At 37.7% G+C, this 27,964-nt stretch overlaps 2 protein-coding genes across 2 annotated transcripts in view; one reads left to right on the top strand and one right to left on the bottom strand.

Annotated features, from left to right (window-relative positions):
• The window catches only part of c8a (complement C8 alpha chain), a 28,448-nt gene extending 17,558 nt beyond the window's left edge, over positions 1-10,890 (top strand). Inside the window, exons 7-11 of the mRNA XM_088927684.1 lie at positions 1,870-2,110; positions 4,955-5,074; positions 7,000-7,157; positions 7,452-7,674; positions 10,536-10,890. Of these exons, the coding sequence (XP_088783810.1) occupies positions 1,870-2,110; positions 4,955-5,074; positions 7,000-7,157; positions 7,452-7,674; positions 10,536-10,684 (891 nt within the window). The 3' untranslated portion in view covers positions 10,685-10,890. The remainder of the gene's footprint in view (positions 1-1,869; positions 2,111-4,954; positions 5,075-6,999; positions 7,158-7,451; positions 7,675-10,535) is intronic.
• Positions 10,891-11,600: 710 nt separating this feature from the next.
• On the bottom strand, positions 11,601-27,805 carry c8b (complement C8 beta chain). Its single transcript, XM_088927686.1, has 12 exons — positions 27,702-27,805; positions 25,843-25,999; positions 25,407-25,554; positions 21,645-21,786; positions 21,261-21,393; positions 20,968-21,165; positions 19,891-20,131; positions 17,246-17,374; positions 15,300-15,463; positions 14,358-14,511; positions 13,816-13,884; positions 11,601-12,264 (listed from the first exon to the last, which is right to left on the bottom strand). Exons 1-12 carry the CDS (start codon positions 27,779-27,781, stop codon positions 12,110-12,112), a joined length of 1,770 nt encoding a protein of 589 aa, XP_088783812.1. The 5' UTR covers positions 27,782-27,805; the 3' UTR covers positions 11,601-12,109.
• Between the last annotated feature and the right edge of the window lie 159 nt (positions 27,806-27,964).

Below are 27,964 nucleotides of genomic sequence, written 5' to 3' on the forward strand. Positions count from 1 at the left end.
GGCAATTGGCCACAAAAAACTCTTCTGCAGCTGAGTATTTAAGCTACCACTAATAATAATTTTAATTTTTCATTATCAACCAATTCAATGATCTGCAATTCAATATACGTTTCTTACAATTATGCAAATATATTTTGCCCAAGACAATGTAGTTGTGAGAAAAACAGGGGTAAATCAATACCTGCTGAACATTACCCTTTTGTTGCATTAGTAATCTTCCAATTTAGAATTTTTCATCATATTTTTTTTATTTTGTTCCCAAACATTTTAAACTGGTCTTGTTTGGACTCCACATATTCAAAGTGGGGCATGCATGACCTTATCTCAGTTGTTAGTTTTCTTATTATATGCATAACACCATGCTGCTTACTCCAAACTTGGAGGATATTGTCCCTTAGAAAGGACTATTGATATGTAAATCATATGTAAAATGATAGCCAGTTAAGACCATACATGGCAGGTTTAATGCTTAACATGTTGGGGAAGATACAGTTATAATATGATACAATGGAACAAGTAAAGTTTAATTCCACATCAAAAAATAGGAAATTTCTCCACTGCTTCAAAGGAGAAGCACAACCTTTTGGTTGTATAGCCTTCTTCAGAAGTAAAGAACATTTACTTATGATAACGTGACAGGTTATTAAAATGAAATACAAGTCACAAAAATCCAGATCATAGTTTACACTTTTGAAAAAACAGTTCCTTGTTAATATTTCTTTTAAACATATACAGTATATACAAACACACATACACACAAAGTATAAACCATTTCCTTTAAGTGTAGCAACATTTTATGTCTAAATATGTATTTAATGATAAATAATATTAGAATAACAATAATAAAAATAATTTAAATCTTTCTTAATATCATTAAAGCCAGCAGCCATATCACCCTGCAACTCACAATTGGCAACCCACTGAAGCTAAGCAGGTGTGAGCTTGGTCAGTACCTGGATGGGAGACCTCCTGGGAAAAACTAAGGTTGCTGCTGGTTAGTGGGGCCAGCAGGGGGTGCTCACTCTGTGGTCTGTGTGGGTCCTAATGCCCCAGTGTAGTGATGGGGACACTATACTGTAAACAGGTGCTGTCCTTTGGATGAGATATAAAACCAAGGTCCTGACTCTCTGTGTCATTAAAAATACCGGGGTGTTTCTTGAAAAGAGTAGGATTGTAACCCTGGTGTCCTGGCCAAATTTCCCATTGGCCCTTACCAATCATGGCCTCCTAATAATCCCCATCTATGAACTGGCTTCATTACTCTATAATTTTTGTTATTGGTTTGGTTAGTGTCAATGGCTATAAGCAGATCCTTGTTTCCCACTTTGAATATTAACTTCATAGCAATCTTATTGCTACATTGCTGTACTATATTTATTTCCTGGCAATATTTATTTCCAATAAAACTTTCTTGGGTTTTGTCATTTTACTTGATATTTAAACAGTTTCCTGTGAACCACACATTCACAAAGGAATGTCTGTTTTTTAACCTTGTGTTTCCCATACTGTTTTATCAGTGTCAAATTTTTAAACAACTGTTGTCTAGACAGTGACTTAATATTAAATCATATTAAACATAAATCACCTTGCTCACGTACTTGAATGCACATTGGTCTTACATGCATGACTTTTTCTTTTTCCTATGGTTTTTATCTATTGTATTTTATTTTTTATTTAAACCTATTACTGTTGTAATTTTTCAAAAATACTTATATAATCTTTCAAACAAGTGTGAGAACTTTCCAAGGGCTGTACTAAGAAGTATGAAGTTTTAAACTAAAATAAATTGTCCTTGGCAGACACAGACTTCATTAAAATGGATAGTACCGTATTGTGAGGCTTAAACATGACCATAACATTTTATTACAGAATTTGGGATTTATAAGGCATTTGACAAAAATTCAAACATCTCAATTTAAAATGAGAAGCAGAGATTTGGTTCTGGATGAAGATATGTATCAGTCTCTAATTGAACTCCCAGAAGAATATGACTATGGGGCCTACTCCCAGTTCATCAACAGTTATGGAACTCACTACATCACCTCTGGCATAATGGGAGGAATCCTCGAGTACATCATGGTTGTTGACAAGAAATCTATGGAAAGGAATGGTACATTTTTTTTCTTTCAATATTAACATTAAAAGTCTTGAAAATGTGGGGTGTGTATCAGTAATGTAAGTGAAAATGAACAGTTTGCACTTCAATTTCTCATTTTTCTCATTTTCAATTTCACCTTTAAAAATTGAGCAATTAAGAACCAATTGGAGGATTAAATAAGTAATTAATAATCTTATTATAAGGTTAATAAGCAATCAGAAAGCTGAACTTTGCATTAAAACTTTTTAAAACTTGTGTGGAAACAATGCTGGATTGCTGTTCCAGTACTTTTGTGTTTGGGGTGGTCTTGTGCCTTTTACTTCTATTGGCAAACATGACATCATTAGATAGCAAACACAATACAGCCTGAAAGTACCTGAAGATGTCTTATAGATAAAATATAAAACAGCCATATAGATCATTGGTTCCTCTTGGTCCTAAACAAGCTTAGGCCTTAGTTCTCAGTGCAGATGTGAAATGTGAAAAAAGTAAAAAGTTTATGGTATAATTTTACATTTTGCATATTCTGGAAAAAAAGAAATTGCATGTCAGAGGCTGGGTTATGTCAATAGTCACTATTGGAATTCCAAAAGTGGCAGCACATAACTTGCTAAGCACTCCTTGGATTAAGGTTGGGTAGTCAGTCAGGGCTCTCTCAGCTTCTAGTGAAACAGTGACTCTGTGACTGTGTTACTACAGAGTTTGCAGTGTGTCAAAAGCTAAATCAGTCACTGTGAACAGAAATGTAAAGCATACATACAAAATGGGTAGGCATGTAATAAAAAATCTAACCATTTTCTAATCACGTCTTCCAATTCACGGTTGTGGAGGAGCCAGAGACACCAGTCCATCTCAGGACAGACACACTGAGATAGACGTGCATGCACTCACACATAGGACCAGTTTTCCTAGAAGTCAGTGTAACCCCATGGGGTATGGCCATCAAATTAGGTCATGAAAAGGGTGTGTTCACAGCTGCAGACCCCCCCCCTACAGCTTTTGGGGAGTTTTTCCACTCCTTTCCCTAGTTTCACACACACTCTCCTCCAAGAGTGTTGAGGTATACGCCCCCCTTGTCTGGGCAACTAGGACCCAAAGCAAGCATATGTCAATTTCTCTAAGCCCTCGGCTGATGGACTGTCGGGCTCAGAGTTTCCCAATTCATCCACGCTTCTGTCTCTACTATGATCTCTGAGATCAACACAAGATTCATTAATATCGCTTAGCCTTTTGCTCATGTATTCCTGAAGGATCCTCTAGCTCTCTCTTTTGTTTCACACTAGTTCCTTTCAGGGAGAAGCAGTGAAAAACCCTCGACTTGGTTGTTCTCATTTGGTCCGAGTTCTCTGACCTCTACTGCTTTCTTTAACTTACCAGCTGGCTGACATTGGCAACAATCATATCTGCTACTCTTTGGGAGCCTTCCCTGCATCTTGATGATGTTTACTGTAGGAGTCTAGCCACTACACATGGAGTATCCGACTCCCTCACTCTACCCTAGTTCCACACCCACAGTTTCCCACACTTACTCGCATCGGTGGCACCCTCCTTCTGTTGCCACTGTATGCCCACAAACAGATTTCAGTAGCTAGATGAGCCTTTTTCTTCGCTCAACACTTCAGTGTTTTTCAGAGTGAGGATTCCTCTACCGCAATCTACTTGGTTTTATATCATTCACTTTATTCCACTCATAATGCATAAGAGGTAAGCAGCTAGACATGATAAACTCAATGCTTCAGCATTTTCTCACTTCAGAGTGAGGACTCCTCTGCCACACCTACTCTATGATACACACACTATTACACAAATTCACATTAACTTAAACACCACTTACTAATCCTGTCACTCAGTGGACTTTTCTCTCGACAGGCCTGTTCTTTTACTCCAATCCCTTCCTTCAATGCATAAACATCTAAAAACTCTTACCTAGATTCCCTATGAAATTAACATTCTACCACTCTTCTATTCAGGACACCTAATATTATAACCAGTTCCTTTCCAAAATCCTCCAAGATTGTTGCCATCATTGTTTCCCCTTATCGGGGTATCTCTACAGCTGCAACTTACTAACCTGCTTTCTCATAACGCAGATGTTCTCCCTAAAAATTGATCTCAGCAGCATCTGACACCTGCTGCTAACACGCAGATAGATGCAATCTGTTCTCTCTCACTACTTCACCTACTGTATGCATGAGTTAAGAGGATACACCACATTACAGACACCTGACCTCACTCATTCTGTTGCGCTGAGTCTGTTGCTTCTTTTCCTACATATTAAAGGTGTGATCTTATGTCTGCCCTACTCTATTCTACTCTACAGCTAGTCCAGGACTGACTGCCTGGCTTGATCTTCACTCAGGGAAGTACTCAGTCAGCTCTTATAGACCTCTCACAGTAGAGTCTTGTTAACTCACAAGCTGTATTCAGCTGTTATCGCCTAGCAACGTGCATCTCTCTGGCAAGAACTCCGACATTCAGGGACTCCACACCCTGGACAGCATTACACCAATTAACCTAACAATATGCTTTTGGACAGTGGATGGAAACCAGAGCGTTCAGAGGAATTCCTTGCTACCATGGGGAGAACATACAAAGTTCACACAGATAGCACCCCAGATAAGAGATTGAATACAGAGACCCAGCACTGTGAGGCAGCAACGATAATCACTGCGCCACCATGCGGCCCCAAAAAGTTATCAGCAATTCTCAATTTAAAATAGGAAAATTGATTAGTATTTACACTTTAGATGGTTACTGTCTTAAGTCTAAATATTTTTTTTCAGCAATATGTAAGAGAAACCGATGCCTATGAAACAATTTCTATTTTGTCATTCACATTCACCTTTTATCTTGTAGAAATTACTGGAGAGCAGGCAGGGCAGTGCAATGCCTTGTCACTAGGAATTGTAAAGGTTGGCCCAATGGACCTTTCTGTCAAAGCAGACTTTTGCAACAGACATGGGTTTCAGAACACAGGTTTGTGTGCATGCCTTCAGTTTTTCTTAACAGATAGTACCATATTTTTCCTCAGGGGTTATATTTAGTAATCGTTAGCAAAGCCGTAACTCAATTGCACATCACTTTTGTGGTGTGTTAGCTACCACACTAAAATGTGTGGGAAACAGACATTGCCTGCAACTATGCTAAACTAAACAGAAACTCAGACAATGTATTCTCTGAGTTGTGTAGTTGTGTATAAACAACTACAAGTGCATTACAGGTGATTGGATTACATATGCACAGGTGCACTGAAGGGATCTTCTTATTGGTCATAATCTTACCTACTGTGCTTTGATTGTCTACAGAATTTAATTCACTGTTGATGTATATTTGTACACATGTGAAACCTGACACCTGTTATAAAAGGTGTCATCATCCCTTAAACCCTGTAGAGTACAGGAGAAAACCAGGAGTGCAGGAGACCAGGTCTTTTGCCATAGCGGAGTTTGCCAATGTTTGGAGAGTGGCACAATTTCTCCTCTGAGCCTATAAGCTACAATGATCAAATCCCAACAGGGGCAGAACAGAGTTGCACCCATCACACAAGTGCAACCAAAAGGATTCACTAATACTCTTAATTGTATGATAGCAAAAGTGCCGGTGTTGACATTCACATGTTTACTAAATAGGGCCATGTGAAGAACACAATGATTGCCAGATTCAAATATTCATAGAACCTTTTTATGACACATCAGAAAAAATACATCACCTCTCGTTAGTTTCTGTTATGAATTCAGCTAATAAACCTAAACTAAGAAGTGAACCTTAAATGAAGGAGCGGAAAAATAACCCTGCAAAAGATCTTTTCCGCAATACGAAAAACTAAGTCAAAAGGGGAAGCCAGTAATCTCAAATCGAGAGAGCGTGATTGCCGAGTCAAAGCCGTAATCCAAGAGCCGTAGTTAAATGGAGGAAGCCAGAAATCCAAAACCAAAAGGGGTACTTGCCAAAACCGGAGTTAACAGGAGTTAACACCACTACTCTTACAGACAGAGCCATGGGATCTTTAAAGACCATCTTATCTTCTGAGATCTGACAATGTTAACCTAGAAGGTGACCATGGCTATGGAAACAGTTAAAACCGTTGAAAGGTTTATTAAATGCTATAATTACTGCAATATTATTTTGAGATTTATAGTACCACAAAAGTACATCTTTGTACATTCCCCAGTATAACAATTGTAGTTTAATCTGACTCCAATTAAAAATAATAAGACCTCTATCTGCTTCATAAGTACTTATTTATAACTCCATGGAAAACACCCACTGCCTTTAGCTATGAGCTTTAGAACAATCATGTGTTCAAAACATATGCATTTATCGTATATACTGCGTGTATAAATAAAACTATATGTGATAAGACCATTATGTGATTTTTTTTTACACTGATGTTTTAAAAAATAAAAAATCAGTTATTGTGGGCTAACTCCCCATCTATTAGTCTGTTTTATGCAACAATTATCCTATTCAGTTTCTATCAAGGTGGGATAAACAAAGTGATCATCACTAAATGGACCTAGGTTGCTGAAGATTTCACCTGAACTGTAGACAAACTTGCAACAAACTGATAGCTCAGTATTGCTGGTCCTTTGATAAGTGGAGAATACTATAGTGGAGCATTTCTATATGTTTATTTCTTGATTTTCACCAGGTTTGACATTCAACAAGTTAAATCACCACATCAGCCAGTTAATGATCTCAGTAATAAGGTGATTTAGTGCTTATACCATAGCCCAAGTGTATCATAGCTATTCATGAATTATCAATTAAAATGACTCCAAAAACATTTAATCATGATCCAGAATCTATATCCATGTTATTTTTATAAAAACATGCATAAATAGACTGACAAGTTTCTTTTGAAGCTCAGTATATATCTGTGTGTTTATTGATTTTGACAGATAATAAAAAGGAAAATAGTATGGTAAAAGATGTTATCAACTTGATTCGAGGAGGAGACACAGCTTCCAGCGGTGGGCTGTTGGCAGTTTATGATGAGAAAACATACCGACATTGGGGGAAATCCTTAAAATACCAGCCAGCTCTCATCGAATTTGAGGTATAATGAAATATTCCCTTAGAGCAAATGATTTAATTAAATCTACGTATCCATATGAAAGCAAAAGCAATAGCACATGAGACAGTGAATTTTTGACAAACATAGAAAGATTTGTTAGTGATTTTTTTAGTATTTTTTAATAAGAAAAAGCTTAAAACTAAATGGGGATGTCAGTCTTGTGTTGTTGCATTAGTTAGTATATTTGGGACGATATTAGCTTGGGAATACCAGAGGAGAAAAACAAATCATAGATCTGATGTCCCTTCTTCTGTGTTTATTGCGCATTAATTCCAGATCCTTCCAATATATGAGCTAGTCCGTTTCAGCACAGCTAACAGTGGCAATGCAAAGCTTGAGAACCTGCGGAAGGCATGGAATGAGTATCTGAGGGAGTTCAACTCGTGCCGCTGTCAGCCCTGCAAAAACAATGGGCAGTCCATGCTCGATGGAACGTCATGCCAGTGCCTGTGCCCAAGTGGATTTGAAGGGGCTGCTTGTGAGGAGACCCAGAAGAAAGGTATTGACCTTTCAGAAAACTTTTTTTTCCTATCCCTTCTCTATCACTTTCAGTAAGTTGTGTAAAATAATATATGTAAACAAAAGCTTAATTTCTTTAAGAGCAGTTGATTTGCTTTATACAGCCAAATCTTTGAAAAGGGGAATAAAAAAGCATACTAAATATAAAGTTTTTTTTAAGGTTTCCTGCACATGAGACAGTTAGCTATCTCCCAGCAGTAGCTATCAATCAACCAAAGCTGAACACAGAAATAAACAGTACTGAGTATTTTTACATCTTTTCCAACTTGCAACCAGAGGAGCTCATCAAAATGAAGCAATTCAGCATGGCAACCTTCCTTCTTTAGCATGGCTGCCTCCTGTGTCTGCCATCTTTAATTTTCTCTCTTACCCATTGTGCACCACTGGCCCATGTTTTACAAAACTCTTTATGTGGTACAATGGAGCCAAAATAAACACGGTCCGTTCAAAATGATAAAAATATGGTAACTATGTCAAATGTCACTATAATACAGATGCAGCCATTCAAAGTTCACAGTACAAACCTGTACCACGGGCAACTACACGTGCACCACCGCGGCATACCGCGGTATGTGATTGGCTGGCCAAAATGATCGACAGGGGAACTTGTGGTGCATTGGTCGGTAGTGGAAAGATTTAATCATTTAATGTCTTTACTGTGCACGTTTTAATCTGCTTAGTATTGAATATTTAGATGGAATTTTACAACTAAAAGGAAATTTTAGTAGCTGAGCATGAAAAGAAGAGGAGCATAACGCATCTGAAGGTCATAAACGATATTAATTTAGGAACATAAACATATTATGTAAACTGTATATTGCTGGTCTTGGTAGTTTAAAGAAAAAATACAGACCAGTCTGCCATTTCTCCCTAAACATTTTAAGCATCAAAGTCTTACATGTGGTTATTTCGGAAACGTTTTTGCGTGCTCCTTCTGACCATATTACCGTACGTTTATTTACTTTGTGAAAATTGATCGTTTTAACATTTCTGCAAATATGCTCGTTATCGGATTAAACAAAAGCATACTTTTAGAATTGGATTAATAGGGAATGTAATATGGATTCGCATATCTAAATAAATAACGGTATAACTGTATTCATGTACTGCTGCACAAATAGTAGTATAAGACTTTCCATTGATATGTGCTTGTCACATAACTGTCTCGGTAGTGTGATAGCTTAAGTGACTGGCTTATGACCCTGCAGTTGAGTGTTCAAACCTAGCTGTTGCCATCAGTTTTCTTTTAACAAATAAACATTTCTTTGAAAACCTAAAATAGCAAATATTATTGGCATTATATTAAAAAAATTTATATTTCTAAATATCACAACATGTTCGTACTGTATGTACACAACGGTACCTCAGGGTGTAGGGCGCAAATCTAGTGAGCCCGAAAGCCTACATTAATGTTGTGCATTTGCCTGGCGCTGCGCGGTTTTTGCATCTCTCTCTCTGTGTGTCTGCATTGTTTGCAAACAAACCTGTTTCACAGGTATTTTCAAAGTAGAATAGAGCAAGTCTTCCAATGAAAGACAGTCCATCTTCCCCCACTGACATGTTTTCTTAGAAAAGCAGATTCAGAACGCAGTATACTAAAGAGTATACAACACAGAAAAGGTTAAAAGGCTATCACTTTTCACAAAGTATATAATCTTAATATGTTCAGAAGGAGCAAGTAAAACCTTTTCCAAAATAACCACATATAAGACTTTGATGCTTAAAATGTTTAGGGAGAAAGTGGAATACTGGTGTGTATTTTTTTCTTTAAAATACCAATACCAGCCATATACAGTTTACATGATATGTTTATGTTCCTAAATTAATATTGTTTATGAGCATGTGAAAGGCATGGTGAATTGGAGATTCTCAAAACTTACTTTGTATGATTGGAAACGAATATGTGATTGGATCAACGAAAAGCTGTTGTGTTACTTTTTGTCAATGAAAAAATAGTCTTTTCGTTTACAAAGATGGTTACAAAGAATGTGGACCAGGATAATACTTTGAGCTTACAGCTTGTCTAAGGTCATTCATTATTAATACTATTAGTAATATCTTCGGTAAAGACTTTGATGCATAAAATAGTTCTGCAATATTAAAATATTTATGATAAAGGTAGGTTGTGTACTTTTGAGCTGAGCAATCTCAAAACTGAGCAATCTTGCTTTCATAAAATATACCAACTTTTTAATGAATGATGATTAACATGCTGTAATACACAGTTTAAATTTAAAAGTCTAAAGAGTATACAACTTATATTCTAAATTGAATAAAGATTGTCCCTCAGCAGTGACCAGGATTTGAAACCGGCATTTTCTGGTGACAGCTCAAATGCTGTACATGAGAGGTTAAGCTTTATTAGCTCCTCCTGGCAGTTTTACAAGGTGATTCCGGATACTATTAACATAATCTAATATGCATATGGTAATTTGCTGTATGACGAGAAATAACACGTTACACCGCGTTTTGATGCGGCACGCCCACCGCGTTATACTATAGTCATATAGCATATTAGTATATGGTCATAATATTTATCCATGCATTCGACCATTATAAGAAAGTCACTTGTCTTGTTGAATTGAGCATCAACCTGCAGGCTGTCCAGAAAGCATAGATTGCAAGGCAAGACTTGAAAGTACAGGCCTGTCCTCACCTAGGATACAAGTTTATCTAAAGTCCACAGGGGTAGTTACAGTTTAGACTGCATGTCTTTGGGAAGTGGAAGCTCCTGGAGAAAACCCCACAGACAGGGCTCCCCATCTAAAACTCAGAACCCAACAGCTGTAAAGAGCTCTGCTGCCATGCTCCATATTTATTTGTAGTTTCTTCAACCCACAGGACCAACACATGGGAACTGGGGCTGCTGGAGCTCCTGGTCATTCTGCGGGTCTGGCAGTAAAACACGGAGTCGACAGTGTAACAGCCCTGCCCCTCTCAATGATGGATCTCCATGTCTGGGCAAAGCCTCACAAACAGTGCCCTGTTAACAGATTTCTCCAGGCTGTTCACAGTCAACAGAGCACTGTTGAAGAACACACTCGTCTGCCTTTATAATAATCATTATAATAATAATAATAAAAAGACAAGGGTACTGCACATTGTGGCATATCAATACAATATAAGAATATGAGCTTTTGGAATTTACTTTCCCATCTTAGGCTCTTACAGGTTCTTACAGTATATCAGCTACTTAAAAACAAATGGCCACCTCTCATTTGTAAACATTAATTAATTAATAATTAAAGTTATTAATTAATTAATAATTAAACATTAAAGTAATTAATTATTAAATTTAAATACAAAAATCTATTACATTGCTTTTTAGACTTTTTAAGAGGGGTTTGTGTAACTGTATTTAAAGGATGATGAATTATGCTTTTTTAATTAGCTCCCCTAAATTTCTGACATTGTGACAGTCTGTGAAATATTATAGGAGTATTAGTGTTGTTTGAAAGTGAGTAAATGAACAGTTAGGCCAGTGTCCTTCCACCTATGGTCACATTCATGTCCATGAGATTTCATGGAAGGAAGTTGATTGTGGTACCAAGAAGAATGATATGTAAATGAGACTTCTGCAGATTTTTTCTGAGCTAGAGAATCTACACTTCCACACAAGCGGGGCTGGTAAAGTATAAAATCAGGTAGCAAGGATCACAAGAGACTTACAAGATATTAAAAATAATTATGCTTTTGTGACCTGTATACAACATAATACCATTGGTAGAAGCAATTAAGAAACAAGCTTCAGAACCATACATTCAAATGATTTGAATGTAATATAGCCCTTCCACGAAAGAGTGACAAACCGTATAATTATAGACACATAAGTCTTATTCTTATTATAAGTAAGGTTATGGGAATGTTAATTATTACTAGAGGATCATTTGAATATCATTAGGAATCTGAGGGATAATGAACTTTATTGTTGATTTTATAGAAAGTAGCAGTGGTTAAATAACCTACTGTATCCATTGATTTCTTTGAGCAAGCAACAGCAGTGATGAACACATAAAATATACATTAAATATTGTATTGTTAGTTTTTAAGAAGGTGCATTAAACCCAGAGAGTAACAGGTAAGGGGTGAATGCTCAAATTCTGGTGATGTATTCAGTGGAGAACCACAGGGATCTAAATTACTAATTAGTAATCAGTAATTCTAATATCTAAATCTAATAGAATCTAGTTTCTGTCCACTTCACAGAATAAATATCATCAAAACAGTCATAGTAAAAAGTAATCAAAAACAATTTTGTAACTTCTGAAAACATTTTGCACATGATTGCCATCTTCTGAAACATTAAACAAATACTAGTATTACAACACTGCCATAGTGTTTTGCAAAGGAAGAAAATAGTTTATTTCTCTATAGTAATCAGGGACATGGCAAGAAGTGCTGTTTCAGTAAGTGAATCACTTGCAGGTGTCAGATTCCTCACTGATCCCAAAGCAGCCCCCACCACCATTCTGTGGAGAGGGGTTAGTGCAGCTGCGACTGCGGTGTCTTTTCTGGCCACTACAGGTCGACCACTGAGACCAGCAGCTCCAGCTGCCATCCACTGCAACCCCTGCAAGAAGCAGTGCCAAAGGTCAAAAGCAGGTCATACGACAAGAGGTTCACTCTTCTTTCAGAATCATTACATTAATCAAAGACAGTAGAAAATATAAAGCAATATCATGGACATCATAACATTACGGACAATGGGAGTCAATGATGGTACCATTTGTTTTCTTTTTTAGTTTACATGATTAAGTGATTTAAATGTTTTTGTATTGACAGGTAACAAAATCTGAACTCTGAACACTGAATGAGACGAAACAAATATTCACACTTTCTGAAAATCATTAAACAAGTCTCTTCTTTCTTATTCACTGTTTTCTACTGGAAGAAAGCAAAGTACACAGACTGGGAATCTAGCAACTTTTTTTATTTTGAAAAGGTATTGAGAAAACAGGCCTGGTAACCTAAGGCTTTGATCCAAAGGGAATGTCAGTATAAAACAGGGGTGTCTAACTCATTTTTAAGGGGGGCCAAACCAAAAACATTTAATCATGTCACGGACCACAAATGCAGAGATAAATACTAATTAGAGTTTTATTATAACTTTTTCCACATATGCAAGTGAATGTAGCCTATACAAACAAAATATTGCTTCAGTATTCCTATATTTAAGAATATGGTTGAGCATTTCATAAAAGAAAATGTATTCAAGATAAAAATAAGATCAAACATTTTAGGTAATTTTTGGCAATGTAACTATATTGCACAAAATGAATTGAAATAAATACATGAATTGAAATAAAAAAAAACACAAATAAGGATAGGTCTACATCACAAACTGTTAGCCTACTGTTGCTTTGCTAAGCCAGAAACCTGAGCTCTTTTCTTTGATGCAAGAAAGTCTAATCTGGGCATAAAATCTTGAACGGCAACGAATGGCAAGTGAATATGCAATAAATTTGGTCGCTTTCCCTGAAAGCTGCTCTTGTAGATCGTTAGCAATCTTATCCAGTCGAGTAGCCATCGTATTTCTAGTGGGACTGATGTTTGCAAAAGCTGACCCTGTCTCTGGACACACTACTTCACTGACTGACAGGAATTGGAATTCCTGCTGTCGTGAGACTCACACAATAGACTGGGAGAAGTCTTGCAAGGGCCGGATTAAAACGGATGGTGGGCCGCATGCGGCACGTGGGGCATGAGTTTGACACATGTGGTATATAAGAATATGCGAAAACATTACATTTAGTGTAAAAATAATCAGAAATTAACAAGGTAATGGAGTGGTTAAACAAAGGTTTACTAGGAGGTCAGATTGTACTACAGATTGCTCTTTAATGAATACTGTACTTGCCTGCTGCTGCTGCCTTGAGTACATCTTTTCTAAAACACCTCCCTTCCCATCCCAGCCTCTCTGGCTCATTCCTTACAGGTGAGAGAGATTTTGGCAGTCTTGGTCTTATGGCAAGGACTGTAATTTCCTCAGTCAGGCATGGTAAAGCCAAAGACTAAAATATTAAGTATGCTATTTCTTTATATTTGTCATTTTGTCTCATTGAACTTAGAATTTGACCTAACGGCTGAAAATGTGAAATAGATCTGTATACAGCAGGCTTACCAGTTCTTTGAGTGATTTCACAGGCTCTCCCACGAAATCCCATGGGACACACACACTCACATCTAGTGTCTATGATGAAAACAATGACATGAGCATGGCTTACATTCAGATCTGTTTAATCACATTACTACTACATTGCTGATACACATACAGTAAGATTCTAGGTATTGGGATAGATCTTTTACACACTGCATCAGTTCATTCTTTCTTTAATTTTAGTTAACTTTTAAATTATTATGTGATTGAAGATTTGAAAAAAATCATTGCATGTTAAGTATATCATTTCTGCTAAAGAAGCCAAAATATTGATGACAATTTTAGACAGCATGAGACTTTGAATAAGTATGATACTAAACAAAATACTTGTTTAGTACAAACAAAATACATGCTCTAGGAATTCACAGAGAATTCAGATATGGTCTGTATCATTTCTTACTCTATAGTTATATATATATTCTATAGACCGGAACAGACTTAGATCTAAACATACCACAGCAAAAATAAATCCCAAGTTTAGCCTTTGGGAGCAGAGCTGAAGTTACCTTTCAGCACAGCCACTCCATTGTTGAGGCAGGGTGCACAGCGGCAGTTACTGCTCTCAGCCAGGTACTCTTCTAAGGCCCGTTTTAGGTTCCTCTTCATAATATTGGCGTTAGCAAAATCTTTGGAGGTTACCAGCTCAAACAGAGGCTCTGTCTACATGGGAATAAAGGATGTCCTGAATCACTGGAGCTCAGCTTGGACCACTACCAGGTGCTGGGAATACCATTTTGTTAGAGGCTATGCGGTGTCAAGTGATACAATATATTGTTACACATAATACATATAGTAATACTGCTTTGTCTTTTGGAAGAAAGGTCATAAAGGATTTTGAATAGTATTATTCAAATTATATGAAGTCCATCTGAAAGTTTAATGCTGCTTTTCTCATATTATTACTAAATAATCTTTTTAATCCATATAATTAACTATGTTATCAAACACAGCTGAAGCCTATCCCAGTGAGCAACAGGAGCAAGGCAGGGTACACTCTGGACAGGATGCCAGCCAATTTCAGGGGACACACACTCACACCAGGGCCAGTTCAACCCAGAAGGCAATTCACCTACAAGTATGTCTTTAATAAACTTTAATTATATAGCACGTTTAAAAGTGGTTTCTCAAAGTGCCATAACCGGAGGAAACCTTAGTATACAGAGGAAACCCGTGAGAGCAAACGGAAAACATACAGTACAAGAGCACCCCAGATCCAGAACTAAACCAAGGGCCCCAGCACTATGGGGCAGCAATGCTAACCACTGCACCACCATGGCGTCCTAATCTTATTAATTTATTAAATTATTTTTTAAATAATCTGATCCAGAGCTGGACATAATACTTCAGAAGACATTTGAATCTTCTGTAAATTGTATCTCAAGCTGTGAGCAGCATGTGTTGCCTATATTACACAAAACAGATCTATGAGTGAATATCTACAATCGTACCTTGCTCTCGATGAAGTCCGGATTGTACTGCACGGCTTCTCCCCATTCCTGCATCAGTGCTGGAGTCGGCAGCTGATTGTATGCCAACCTAGTAATGTACTCACTGGCTCCTCCCTTCACTTCCACAATAAAATCTTCAACAAACCTCTTTTCCGTTTTGCTGTCTTCAGTGTCCATGCAAATGAAAAATGAAGTGTATAAAACAAAACGATACAGGTTAAATTACTTAAGCACACACATAAATATGTATTTTCAGTGAAATGTGTTAATGGGAAGGAATTGTTCCAAGCAGCACAGGACAGAGCCATCAAGCTTAAATTTCTTATTTGTTTAGAGCATGAAAATTTGAGATATTATTTAGATATTCAAGGCAAATTCAAAATTCAGAGCATATTCATTTAAAGGTAGATTTTATCAGGCTCTACAGTCCATACTGTAGTCCATACTGTGAATACTGTATTCAAAAACAACACTAAATCATGTCAGGGGACACAAGTGGAAAGTACAGAGAAAAGTGCATTTAAAACCAAGAATGAGAGGCACTTCTTTACACACAGGGTTACAGAAGTCTATAAAAGGCCATCCAGTCATGTTGTTGAAGCTGATACCACCATTGGTTCTGAGAAAGGCTGTATGAGATCCTTGGATTAAATAGTTACAAATGAGCTAGATGGGCCAAATAGCCTTGTCTTGTTACTGTAAGTTAATCAAGCCCCTGTAATACACCTGATAGAGATAATGTGTATGAGAAGGAAGTAATGTCGTTTGTTCAGATTGATGACACCTACAGTATTCTATATCCTTATGAGAGACATGTTTGCTGCTACTTCCTGTCACCTGAAGAAGGCTCCACAACCGAGATTTTGTGTTTCTCCTCTTCTCTTTTCAGCATGGAATAAACCTTTACTTGTTCCTTTGCAGCATTCACATGCTGATGCAGCTATTTACTTAATATAGCAAAGTTGGTCTGTGATGCAATTTTTTTTATCCATCATTACCAATTACTTTCCATGATTATTACTGAACAAGGATATTATGATTCACAAACAAAAAAAATATTACTAATATAATACGTAACATGGAATTGTGAATTCAAATGTGCTGATTTCACAACCAAAAATGGTATCACTTGCATAGTGTTGAACGAAAAGGCAAGAACTGAAATGTAACTATTATCTCTAAGGGAACTCTTTAAACACTGAATAGGTTTCTCCGCTGATGAGATTAATCTGTTCATTATAAAGAAGACTAAAAAAAACTAAGGAAATGGCATTTTGGAAGCTTCATAGCAGGGCAATCCCTATGTAATGCATTTATCACTTCTGACAGAAACTCATCAGGAACCCTTGACAAAACAGTTGCCTTCCTGAACCTAGTACAAATCTTGACAACTCTTATCGGATGCTTTTGTCAGATTCAATAATATCCCCTTGCAGGATACTTCAAAGGTCCATGCAATTCAACATGTCTGTCCTATTCCCAAGGAGGAGGAAAACATTTGCATGGCAGATAAAAGATAGTCCTTAGTAGCGTACGTTCCTTCTCAGTGAATGTAACAATCACATTTCATTTGGCATTAATATAACCTTTGGCACGTGCTTAACTGTAATCACCTGCTCCTGTTAACACAGATATATACAGAATTGTGTTTTCCATAAAAAGTAGCATCCTCTTACAGTGGGAGGATAATGGTAGCATGGGGGATGGGATCATCTATGGATGATCTGCAGAATATCAGAAAATTCCAGTTATTCCTAATAGAAAAAAATACTATTGTTGGAAAAAAACACCAACAAAACAAAAAATTAAGAACCCCCTATTATAAAATTAAAATTAGAACAATAGTCTTTAATTCAGAGGGAAAAAAAGATTTGTTTTCAGTAAGGAATAAAGTTGCATGACAAGTCTTGAGAGATTGACAACACTTTCACCTGTTCTTTATTTACCTCCTAGTTCTTTTAGCAGACCCCGACATCTGCCACCACTAGCTCCAAGACTCACATCCACCCCTTGTATGTTAACTCCAACTTTCAGGCCAGCTTGGACACACTTGTTTGCATCACTCAAAGTATAATCTGAAACAAGAATTACAAGAAATAACTGCAGGACTCCATACTCAGACTTCTTAAGATAGTACTGTTAGAACTGTTTATTTAACCCAGTGTTCCTGAATTATTGTTGTATTATTACTCACCAAGACTGTGCCAGAGAACAAAGATCTCAGGTGCCTCTAATTATACCAATAGCTTGGGTATATTCTTGGCATAATGCTTACTATTTGGAGGTTATGATTATTTATTTGATTAATTTGATTAACTCAGTCATTTTCTGATATTCTCAATTTTTGTAACCCCTATTTGTAACAATATATGCACTTAATAATAACAACAACAACATCAACTATTATTATTATTATACATCACCAGTCTGGTCTGTTCCCGTACCTCAGAGGGACCCTACCACCCTGCCACCTGACATATAGCTTACATTTAGGAGTGGGAAGGTAACCATCAGGCTTTTTTCCTCTACTTGAGCAGGTCTCGCCACTTCAGAGGACACCAGAGGACTCCTGAGTTGTCCCCGAGTGCTCATAACAAATTACTTTTCACAAGTACTGATTCTAGGAATACACCAGGTTTAGGAATCTGATGGTCTGCCTGTTCTATTTGGTGGTCTGCTAAGCAGATGTGGACAATGTTACAGACCATTTTATGGCCAGCAGCCATGTTACTCTGCAACTCATAACTGGCAGCCCACTGAAACTAAGCAGGTGTGAGCCTAGTCAGTAACTGGATGGGAGACCTCCTGGGAAAAACTAAGGTTGCTGCTGGAAGAGGTGTTAGTGGGGCTAGCAAGGGGCGCTCACCCTGTGGTCCATATGGGTCGTAATGCCCCAGTATAGTGACGGGGACACTATACTGTAAACAGGCGCCATCCTTCGGATGAGACGTAAAATCGAGGTCTTGACTCTCTGTGGTCATTAAAAATCCCAGGGCTTATCTCAAAAAGAGTAGGGGTGTAACCCTGGCATCCTGGCAAAATTTCCCATTGGCCCTTACCAACCATAGCCCCCTAATAATCCCCATCTATGAATTGGCTTCATTACTCTGCCCTCCTCCCCACTGATAGCTGATGTGTGGTGAGCGTTCTGGCGCACTATAGCTGCCATCGAATCATGCAGGTGGATGCTGCACATTGGTGGTGGTGGAGGGGAGTCCCCGTTACCTGTAAAGCGCTTTGAGTGGAGTGTCCAGAAAAGTGCTATTTAAGTGTAATAATGATTATTATTATTATTATTATTATTTTCGTACTCTCGTCTCCGAGACATTGATCTGCCTCATTTTCTTCTGTCCCACACCAGGAACATAGGGAATGTCATCGTGATTCTTCTGTCTTTAAACCCGGGAAGGAGATTGCCATCCATGGGTTCAGACAGAATCATTTCCTTAGCTTCTCATTTCGGTTGTGCTCCCTTCATTTTGTAGTACTCGACACAGAGAAGAATTCTTTTCTGGAATTTCTTGGAATTCCTTTCTGAGGTGGCCATGAGGTTATTGACAGTTTAAGGATCCATTTGTCCAACAGTTTGTCTCAGTTCAGGGTGCAGTTGTCGTAGGTATGTGTCGAGGGCTATTTACTCCACTATACAGTTGGGTGTTAAGGATTCTGGCTCCAACCACTTTTTCGCTACATAGACTACAGTAGATCATAAATTGGGAGGGAGCGGAGTTGTGGGGATCATTTGTGTATACAGTAGCATGAATCTGTGGATAATTCAAGCACACACTAAGAAACCTATCTCTGCCTATTTTAGTGGTTTGGTTCAGTCAGTATAGGGTCAAGTTTTTTAAATTAAAACCTGTTTTCAAAGCCATTTTTTAATCATTTTTGTGTGAGTATCCACAAATGCTAACAGAGAAGAGGAGCAGATTTCATATCTAGTTACAGGTATAAATTGATTTAATATTGCGAAACAGCTACATTAACACTTTTAGGTCAAAATTTAGAATCCTAATTATTTTATTTTTTCTATTCCCCCCTTTAGGAAGTTCCAGTTCTAAATCTCTAAATCACCAAGAGTAACCACAACAACATATTATAACAAAACCGAGGATAAAAAGAGAGGAAATCCATACTTTGTAAAATATGGACAATTCTGCTTTTTGCGACCTCCAAAAAGCTTAGGAGGGAGGACACAAATAGCTCATACTGATTACATGGCAAACTCATGTGTGCCAGCAAGCTGTAGGAAATTCAAGCCGAGGTTGCCATAGGTATCTGTGGACCCTTTCAACTCAGATGGCATTTGGAATACTCTGCAAGAATATCCATAAACCGATTCCAGTGCAGCAGTATTACATTTTTCTATCATGGTGACCAATACCGAATACAATATTCTAAATGAGCCCTTCCTAATGTATTGTGCAATATTAACAGAGCATTCATATATTTCAATTCTACACTTATACTGCAAGTATATATCCTAACTTTTGCCTGATCTGAGTACAGCAGGTTCAAATTTGACTATGATTAGGCAGTTTCTCTAGTTGAAGCCACTCAGGAACGAAGTCATCCCATCATTGCACTGTACCTGCATGCTCCATACTTTCTTGATTCAGCACCACTGTGTACTCATAATCGCCACCCAGGGTAGCCTCAGTAATGTAATGTGTTCCATAGTCCTTGAAGATCTCTCTGTACTCTCCATAGCTGTACTCCATAGGGAGGCTCTGCAACCTTTGGAAGAACTCATAGTGCAGCATCAGATCCTGTGTCTTCAGCTTGTACTGTGCCACTTCAAGCCTGGAATGTGCTCGCACAAAACTGCTTTTCTGAAAAAAAGAACAGCATGTTAACCTTTGTTTGAAGCACGGGTTTACTTTCCCACCCTTCTCTCTAGCTGTTGTCAGTGGCTAAATTTTAGTGAGCACAATATGTTTGTTTCAGTTGAGAGCCTACAGTGAAGGGCTTGTAGATCTCCAGATGTAATGAAGGGTGCTAGTATATCTAAACAGGTTTGTGTAAGCACTAAGCACAGGCATAACTTGTTTGCAATTCATAAACATGTTTGGTAATTTTTACATTTATAATTAGGGTAATTTTCATTATCTTCTCACCAAATTTTGAAGGAGGAATTCTGTCTTTATTATAATGTCTTTACAGCTCTGCTTCTGGCAATGGTCTCTGTACATACTACATTTAGGTAAAGAGTGAGTGAAAACAGGCTCCTCTCAGTTGCCCACCAAATAAGCCAATCATATATTTACAATTAAAAATTCTCATTGCCAAGAAAAGTGGCTCAGCACTGAGTGGAGGAGTAGGGCGTCTATTACTGAAGTCACTGCACCTTTTAATGCATCTGGTAAGGTGTCATTACTTTGTCAGGGGCTGAGAGAGCACTGGCTGGCTAATCTCAAATCCTACTCCTTGCAACACAGTTTTTGTCTTTGAAAGGAAAGTTTGTGGTCAAGGAGTAAGTCAGTCCCCACTAACCATTAACGTTTGATGTTGACAGAATAACTGCAATATATAAATATGTTGTTCTTGTAAAGACATACTATAGAGATAAATCTGCAATGCCATGGTATACCCATAATTCCTCTTTTGTCATCCTAAAGTTACACTTTTATTCTTATACTATAATTATTCATGCTTCTATATTACTTACTGTCCCAGATAAACGTCGGGTTTTTTGAACATTCTTCTTGAATTTGGCATCTTGGTAGTTAAAGCCAAACTCAAATGTACCAGGAAGACTAATCCCAATGGTTACGCTTTTTTGAGAACTGTGTGCCTTGAATGTGCCTTTTTCATAACTGGAGTATGACTCGTATGCATCCAATGAGAACTCATAATTTCCTTTTGTCTAAAAAAGGAGACAAAAGCAATGTGTACTTTAAAGTTTTGCAGTATACAAATTCTGAAATTGATCTTGCAAATTAAAAGACAAAATATAGTTACCTCCAGAGTGTAGTGTTGCAAATTAAAGGGTTTTCTAAATCTTGTGTTGTAAATGTATTGTGGTAAGCAGCTGCCCCCGTAGTATCTATTATCAATAACAACACCTTCCAAATTGCTGTTCAAAATGTTTATCCTAGAGATCAAAAACCAGAATAGAAATGAGAAAACAAAACAAAGGTTTTATGATACAAGATCACAACTGTAACCTAGTTAACACTATATATTGGAAACCCATTATTTACACTGAATATATGCAGTCTCCGAGCTAAGACAGGAATATGTGTAATAGAGGAAGACAGTAACAATGTTTTTGATGAGCGTGATTGTCTTTCACAGTTTTAGTCTGTTGTGTGTGGTTGGCAAATTGGGTGCACAAAGACTGACCCTTTTCCTAAGTTTTCGATTCCCCAGTACTCCTCTGCCTTAGTCTTACAGGGTCTGTCCACTTTCTTGCAGCTTTTCTCGTCAGAGCGGTCCCCACAGTCATCATCTCCATTGCACACGAGCCTCTGGGGAATGCACCTGCCTGGAAGACATAGGGTTTAGGGTTTGAGAAGGTTTTGTCTGCTCATGGTCACTTTGTTTATAAACTATTATCTACCAGGTTATACTTAATATAAGTAAGCAGCATGTTCAGTCTTGGGGTTATGAAGACGTTTCTCATTCCCATTTCTCACAGTTTCTCAATTTATTGAATGGAACTTATCCTGCATTTATGGAATTTTACTCTCTACAAATGTTTCTACAGCCGCATGAGTTTAAATAAATATTGTTACAAATTGTTTATGAAAATAGAGAAAATCAGGATTTGACCGAGTGGTTAAGACAATAAGTAAAATAAATATTCATAACCCCCAACTTGTGTAGGTGATTTCTCCAGAATATACCTAAGCGCTGGTATAATTAGAAGCACAATTAGAAGCACATGAATTCTTTGTTCTCCGGCATAGCTTTGGTGATAAGAAGAGTAATAATCCAGGCACACTTGGTTAAACAAATATTTCTTACAATGACAAGACACAAACTACACTACACACAACAAAACATACAACACACAAGTTATTCTATGTACAGTATTTACAGACAAGGCCTAACAGAGGCCTAATATTCTAATCATCCAAAAAAACTCCCAGACTTCTACTAAATATTAAACTCTTAAAGCCTACAGAGGCCACATTAGAGATAAGCTGCCTTCTAATTAAATCGAATGCAACCTGCACTTAAATCTCTCTCTCTGCACCCTGCCACAAAATAAATGGGAGCCTATCTCCCTATTGTACAAATGCACCCACAAAGAGGAAAGACATTTCTAACCGGGATATCTTTTACTCAGGAAAACCAAGTTCCCTAAAAACACAGAATAGCAAGCTCTCCCCTAGCAAGGTTCTGACACTTAACTCCAGTCAGGTTTTGTTAGGATGATCACGAAGCAGGGGCTCTTCCCTGGCGCAAGCTTCAAGTTCCACCTCCTCCTGACTCCTCTCTTGTCTCTTTCTTCTTGTTTCTTGTCCCTCTCTGTTGTTCTTAATGTGATCTTATATTGCATGTTTCTGTACTGCTCATTGACAATCATTTACCCACAACTTACCTAGGTATACCAAGGTAAACTTTCAAATTGTTTTTTGCTGAAGGAACCCCCAGACCTCAGCAAACATCCTCTCTGCTTTGAAGCTAGAAGTGTTTACTCTTCGAAGTTTCACAAACTAAAATCCAATAGACGCTTCTCAGTCACCTAAAGCTGTAACAATATTTAATACAGTTATTTATACCAAATCAGTTTAAATACATAGCAATTGCACTTGTGTTCAAGAAGACCCAACAATGTCTAGGTCAAGGTCTTTCTAGCTTTCATACTCTCTTCCCAGGCACTAGAGTCTTACTATTGAGTCTTATACTGCTTATTTGAAACTTCTCCTGTGGTGATAAAATGAAAGCAGCTCAAAAGCTCAATTCTTTAGGATTTGTCATGCGTTACTTAATGGTTCCATTAAATATTTTGTTGCTTAACAAGTTGAAAGCTGTTAAATTGACCCAGTCAACAATTCGTTGTTTCCACCCATCACCGTGTCTGTGACTGTGAAATAATTTTTCACTTTTCTCTGCGAACCACATTCACTCAGTTTGAATTATTATTACCCTAATTATTACTAGTTAGAAATGGTTAGAGACTTAGCCCGGATCGTGGTCGCCGACGACCACGCATGTTGTTTCTTTTTTTTAAGATAAACGCAAGATAAACAATGTTTTTTTCAAACCACTCCACAAATTTTCTCACATGCAAGTATTCTCCAATATCATCACAACAAAACCATAAAGTTTGTTTCCACAGATGTGACACTATTGTGCAATAAAACAATAAATTAATGAACTAGCATAACCCCAATAAAAACCTGGCCAGCACAACATGTCAATATCATACATTTTTTCCAACAAATCCGCAAAAGCAAAAAACAGCAAAAAAAATATATATGTATCCCATGTTTTTACCTTATTCTGAAGCATGATATATATCCAAAGTAACCCAGACTAGTTTATCTCCAGACCTGGAGGCTAATGACCGTTATCGCCTATGTTGTAAATAGTAGTAAATATTTGAAGCAGGACCGCGAGAAATAAGGCGATCTGATTGGTAAAAAGCGCCGTCATTCATTGTATTTTCAGCCATTCAGAGCCCTTAGGGGGTGAGACTTCCTCTAGAAACCTGAGGCTGCATTCCGCCTGCCTTTTAGCTGTCAATCATTGACTCAGAAGGGGTAATCAATCAGTTTTTTATCAGTTTCTTATCAGTGCTCCTTTTTTTCACACCAGAAGGCAACTCTGAGGTTTTTTTTTCATTGCATAACAGCAGATAAAGGCTCTCTAGCAGTGTCTAAAGGTTTTTATAGCAATTGCAATGGTTTTTATTCTTATTATTTTCAATATTTTTATGATTTTTAATTACAGGCATGAAATTTCATCCAGGTCCAGTTTTCACAAAACATGATGTAGAATTTTTTCTTATTGATCAATTTGTCCCAGATTTTTATCCAAGCTAGTAGTCATCTAAAAGGTTTTTTACATGCATATAGTTGAAAAATCTGACCTCTGAAGACCAAAAAAACATTTTCGCCTGCTGTTTTTGGGGGGTTTTGTTTTCATATGTGTGTCTGCTGAGTGGACACATTAAGAAATATAAGAAATTTGACTGTTCACACTCAAAGCCAAGGGGGTTAGCTTCAGTTTAAGACCTGAACTAGGCTCCTGCTATGTTCTGCTGCAGCGATATAACAAATGTTTAAGGGGGAGGAAATTCCAGGCATAAATTGGCTAAATGTGTCCATGGACATACTGTAAGTGGTTAAAAATATATGATTAGGCTTTTTAATTTAAATTTTATTTGATTTCATTATAAGAATGTATATTTGTAGATAAACATTTCCCAGCCTGGAAAAAATCTATTATGATCTAAGAAGTACCTGGTGTGAGCCATTTACTGTCTGTCTGTATGTGTGTGTGTGGCTAGCTACTGTACTTACTGTGATCTCTTGTAAATTTTTACTTCTTCTACTCAGCACAACTATTCCTGCACCAACAGGACTATCAGAAATGACTTTTGTGCTCTTTGTTTCCTGCACTGAAACTGGGGTTTAATGGGACACTCTTGTAACTCGACTCTCTCCCTAGCCTGTCTTTTAGGTTGCATCAGGGAGCTGTGAACTCAACACATGGCACACATGCATTAACTGGTAAATATAATATAAAATATGAAAAATATCTAAACAATTTTGATACTTCAGACTCAGGAGTAAAAAAGAACATAAAGAAATTCAAATTAATTTAGCATGGTGAACAGGAAACGGTTTGTTGCACAAATAATAGTACATTGGACAGAGTTCCCAAGTAGCTGTTTGCTCTTAACCCCCATTTGATGTGGGACCTACAGTGATAAGAAAGTTGAACTAGAGAGACCTACTTAGGAGTCTGAAAAAGTTGGAGAAAAGTTTGTAATTCCATTTTTGTCATCTGTTCTCTTATTTTGTTTAAAAACAAAGTTTTCCACACTGCTGGAAGACAAGATATATTGAATCACTTATTATTACACTCTTTTACTTTTACTTTTATGTAAGAAATAGTGCCCCCTTTGTGCTGAGAAAGGTGTTACAGTACCTGTGGTGGTGCAGACAAAGCCATCGCACTGGACACTGTTTCTGCAGGAATAGCGGGATGGGGGGGCACAGGCCTCCTCTTCCCGTCCGCGGAAGTGACAGGGTTCCCCTCCGAACTGGGAGGGCTGCTGCAGCTTTGTGTAGCGGTACTGTACAGAGAGAGTGGTCAGGGGCAACCAGTGGCCTCAGAATCCTTCACTTAAGGGAAGGAAACTTTTTTGGGTGTTCCCACCTTCAGCTGTAATCACACCAATCACTATACAACTGACTGCAATTTTATGCTTGTGCATTATACAGTATAATAGCATCACTAGGCCAGCAATGTATCAAAGAGCCTTATGAATGTGATATCGTCCTGTTGAAAGAGGTAGTGCATTTATTTTCGGAATTCGTTTTTTTTGTGAGGCAAAAAGAGCCTTTCTCAGACTGGTACTTACTCGCTTTTTCTGGCAGGGATCACATCGGGTCCATTCAGACCACTCTGAAAAAACACAGTCCACAGGCTCTGGTAGGCCCCCTACTGACCTGCTCCAGCGAACCTTGGACAGGACATTAAGGCTGGAATTGTGAAGGCTCACCTGGACCTCACTGCAACTGTTCACAAAAGACAGGCAAATAACGAAACATTGAGATCAAAGGAATTTAAAGAGTAGAACCTACCTAGGCTGACATATCATTGCGGAGCACACAGGGACAGATTTTGGTGTTCGTAGGCCCTAGGCACTTTCACTCCAAAATGTGCAAAAAGAGGGGTAAATGCCACTTGAATAACATCGATTGACATGATGCACTTTAAACTATTGCAATGACTGCACATCCATGATGTGCCGGCAACAACATGTTTATTTACCTCTGCTCCTCAGACTGACACTCCCCGAAGGGGTTACACACACACAGGGTAAGGATTAAGGGGTACTTCAGTTTATGGTGGGTTACAAGGACAAAGTAGCTAACACTGACAACTATTTACAATAGCTTGTCATAAACTCTCTATGCTATTTACACTGCCAGGTCAATCTCCGGTTGACACACTGACCTCAAGTCCAGCCCCATGGCTGCTGCCCCCTGCCTTGTTGGCGCATAGCTAAGGGGAGGTGCAGCTGCTAAAGCGACCATTGAGGGTGCTACACTATTCTAATGCTAAACCACATGATTGATAGACCATCACTTCGATACTTCTAGTTTCTAGAACAGCCACTAGATAGTGTATAATTATTTATTTGGAGCACCTAGAGTCAATTGTAAGCATGTTGTTTCAGCTCATTTTTCATTAGTCACTAGTGTTTCCCTCCTTCGCAGGCCCTAAAACTTTCATAGGTCATAGGCGCTGTGCCTACAGTGCCTAATAGGAAATGCGGCACTGGAAGTACAGAGGAGAGAAATTGTGTTACATAATTTAAATAATAAATTATAAATTGTCAGCAATCCATACAACTCCAAATGTTAAAATAAATACAAAACCATGCATTAACTGAATGTAAGGCAACTATAAAAATCCATACTGACATACTATTATCCCACCATAATGCCAACCTCAATGGAAGATTGTGTGAAATGGAAATCCAGCTGGAATTATTTATCTAGACCCCGAAGCTGAACTACCAGTAAAGCAACATCTGAATCACTGAGTCACTGAAGTTTGCCTTCCAGTTATAAGTAGACATGTAATGGTAACTAATCTAAGTAAATGTAGGGGCACTTAAGGTAAAAAAGAATTCAAAATGATTAATGAGGCAGAAACAATTTAAGTGATGTTTTTTGGCATGCATAGTCAGTCACATTCTTTTAAAGTCAACCACATTTTACTTTTGAACAGGCCCTGAGACATGGATACTGCAAAATGTGCTGTGAAGTAAATGAAAATCACAACCCAATTATTATTTTTTAAAACATGAAGTAGCTATAGATATGTCTACTGAATCTGGTAGAGAGACAGATAAAATAGGAATTAAATTGAGCATGACAGCAAATGAAACTTACAAGACACAGAAAATTACATTCGTTTATTGCCCTGACCTTCACTGACAGGTTTTGGAATTAAAAACTTTTGTACGTGTGCTTCAGGATATCCATATTACGAATTACAGAATGGGTGTTCTGTAAAAGGCAGGATCCACTAAATCCCTAGAGTTTTACAGACACAAAAGGATACATAAATAAATACCATACTGGTAGCATTAACAGACCTCAGGAGTTTTGTCTTACTATTTATAAGTGCTTAAGATTTTTTCCAAAGCTGTGGAGTTTTAAAGATTATATACAGATACAAATATAAAAATATTATTTATGCACTTACCACCTAGTAACATGTAGCAACACAAAAAGAAGGAATGAGAGGTTCTTGGGAAAGATGTGGATCACAGACAGGGGTGTCATAGTTGACAGCAGACACACAGAGCTTTAGAAGAAACAGTAAAGTGCCCTTTGCATTTCTGAAAGGGGGTAGACTTGTAATATTTACTCATTGAGGGGGAAATCAATATGCATGGTGTTTAGGGTCTTAACTCTTTGCTGCACAGGTTTGGCTCACGGAAAGAACAGCTCTATGCATTAGGGGAT

Source organism: Atractosteus spatula, chromosome 11 (assembly GCF_055471065.1).
Source record: "Atractosteus spatula isolate fAtrSpa1 chromosome 11, fAtrSpa1.hap1, whole genome shotgun sequence".
Lineage (NCBI taxonomy): Eukaryota > Metazoa > Chordata > Actinopteri > Semionotiformes > Lepisosteidae > Atractosteus > Atractosteus spatula.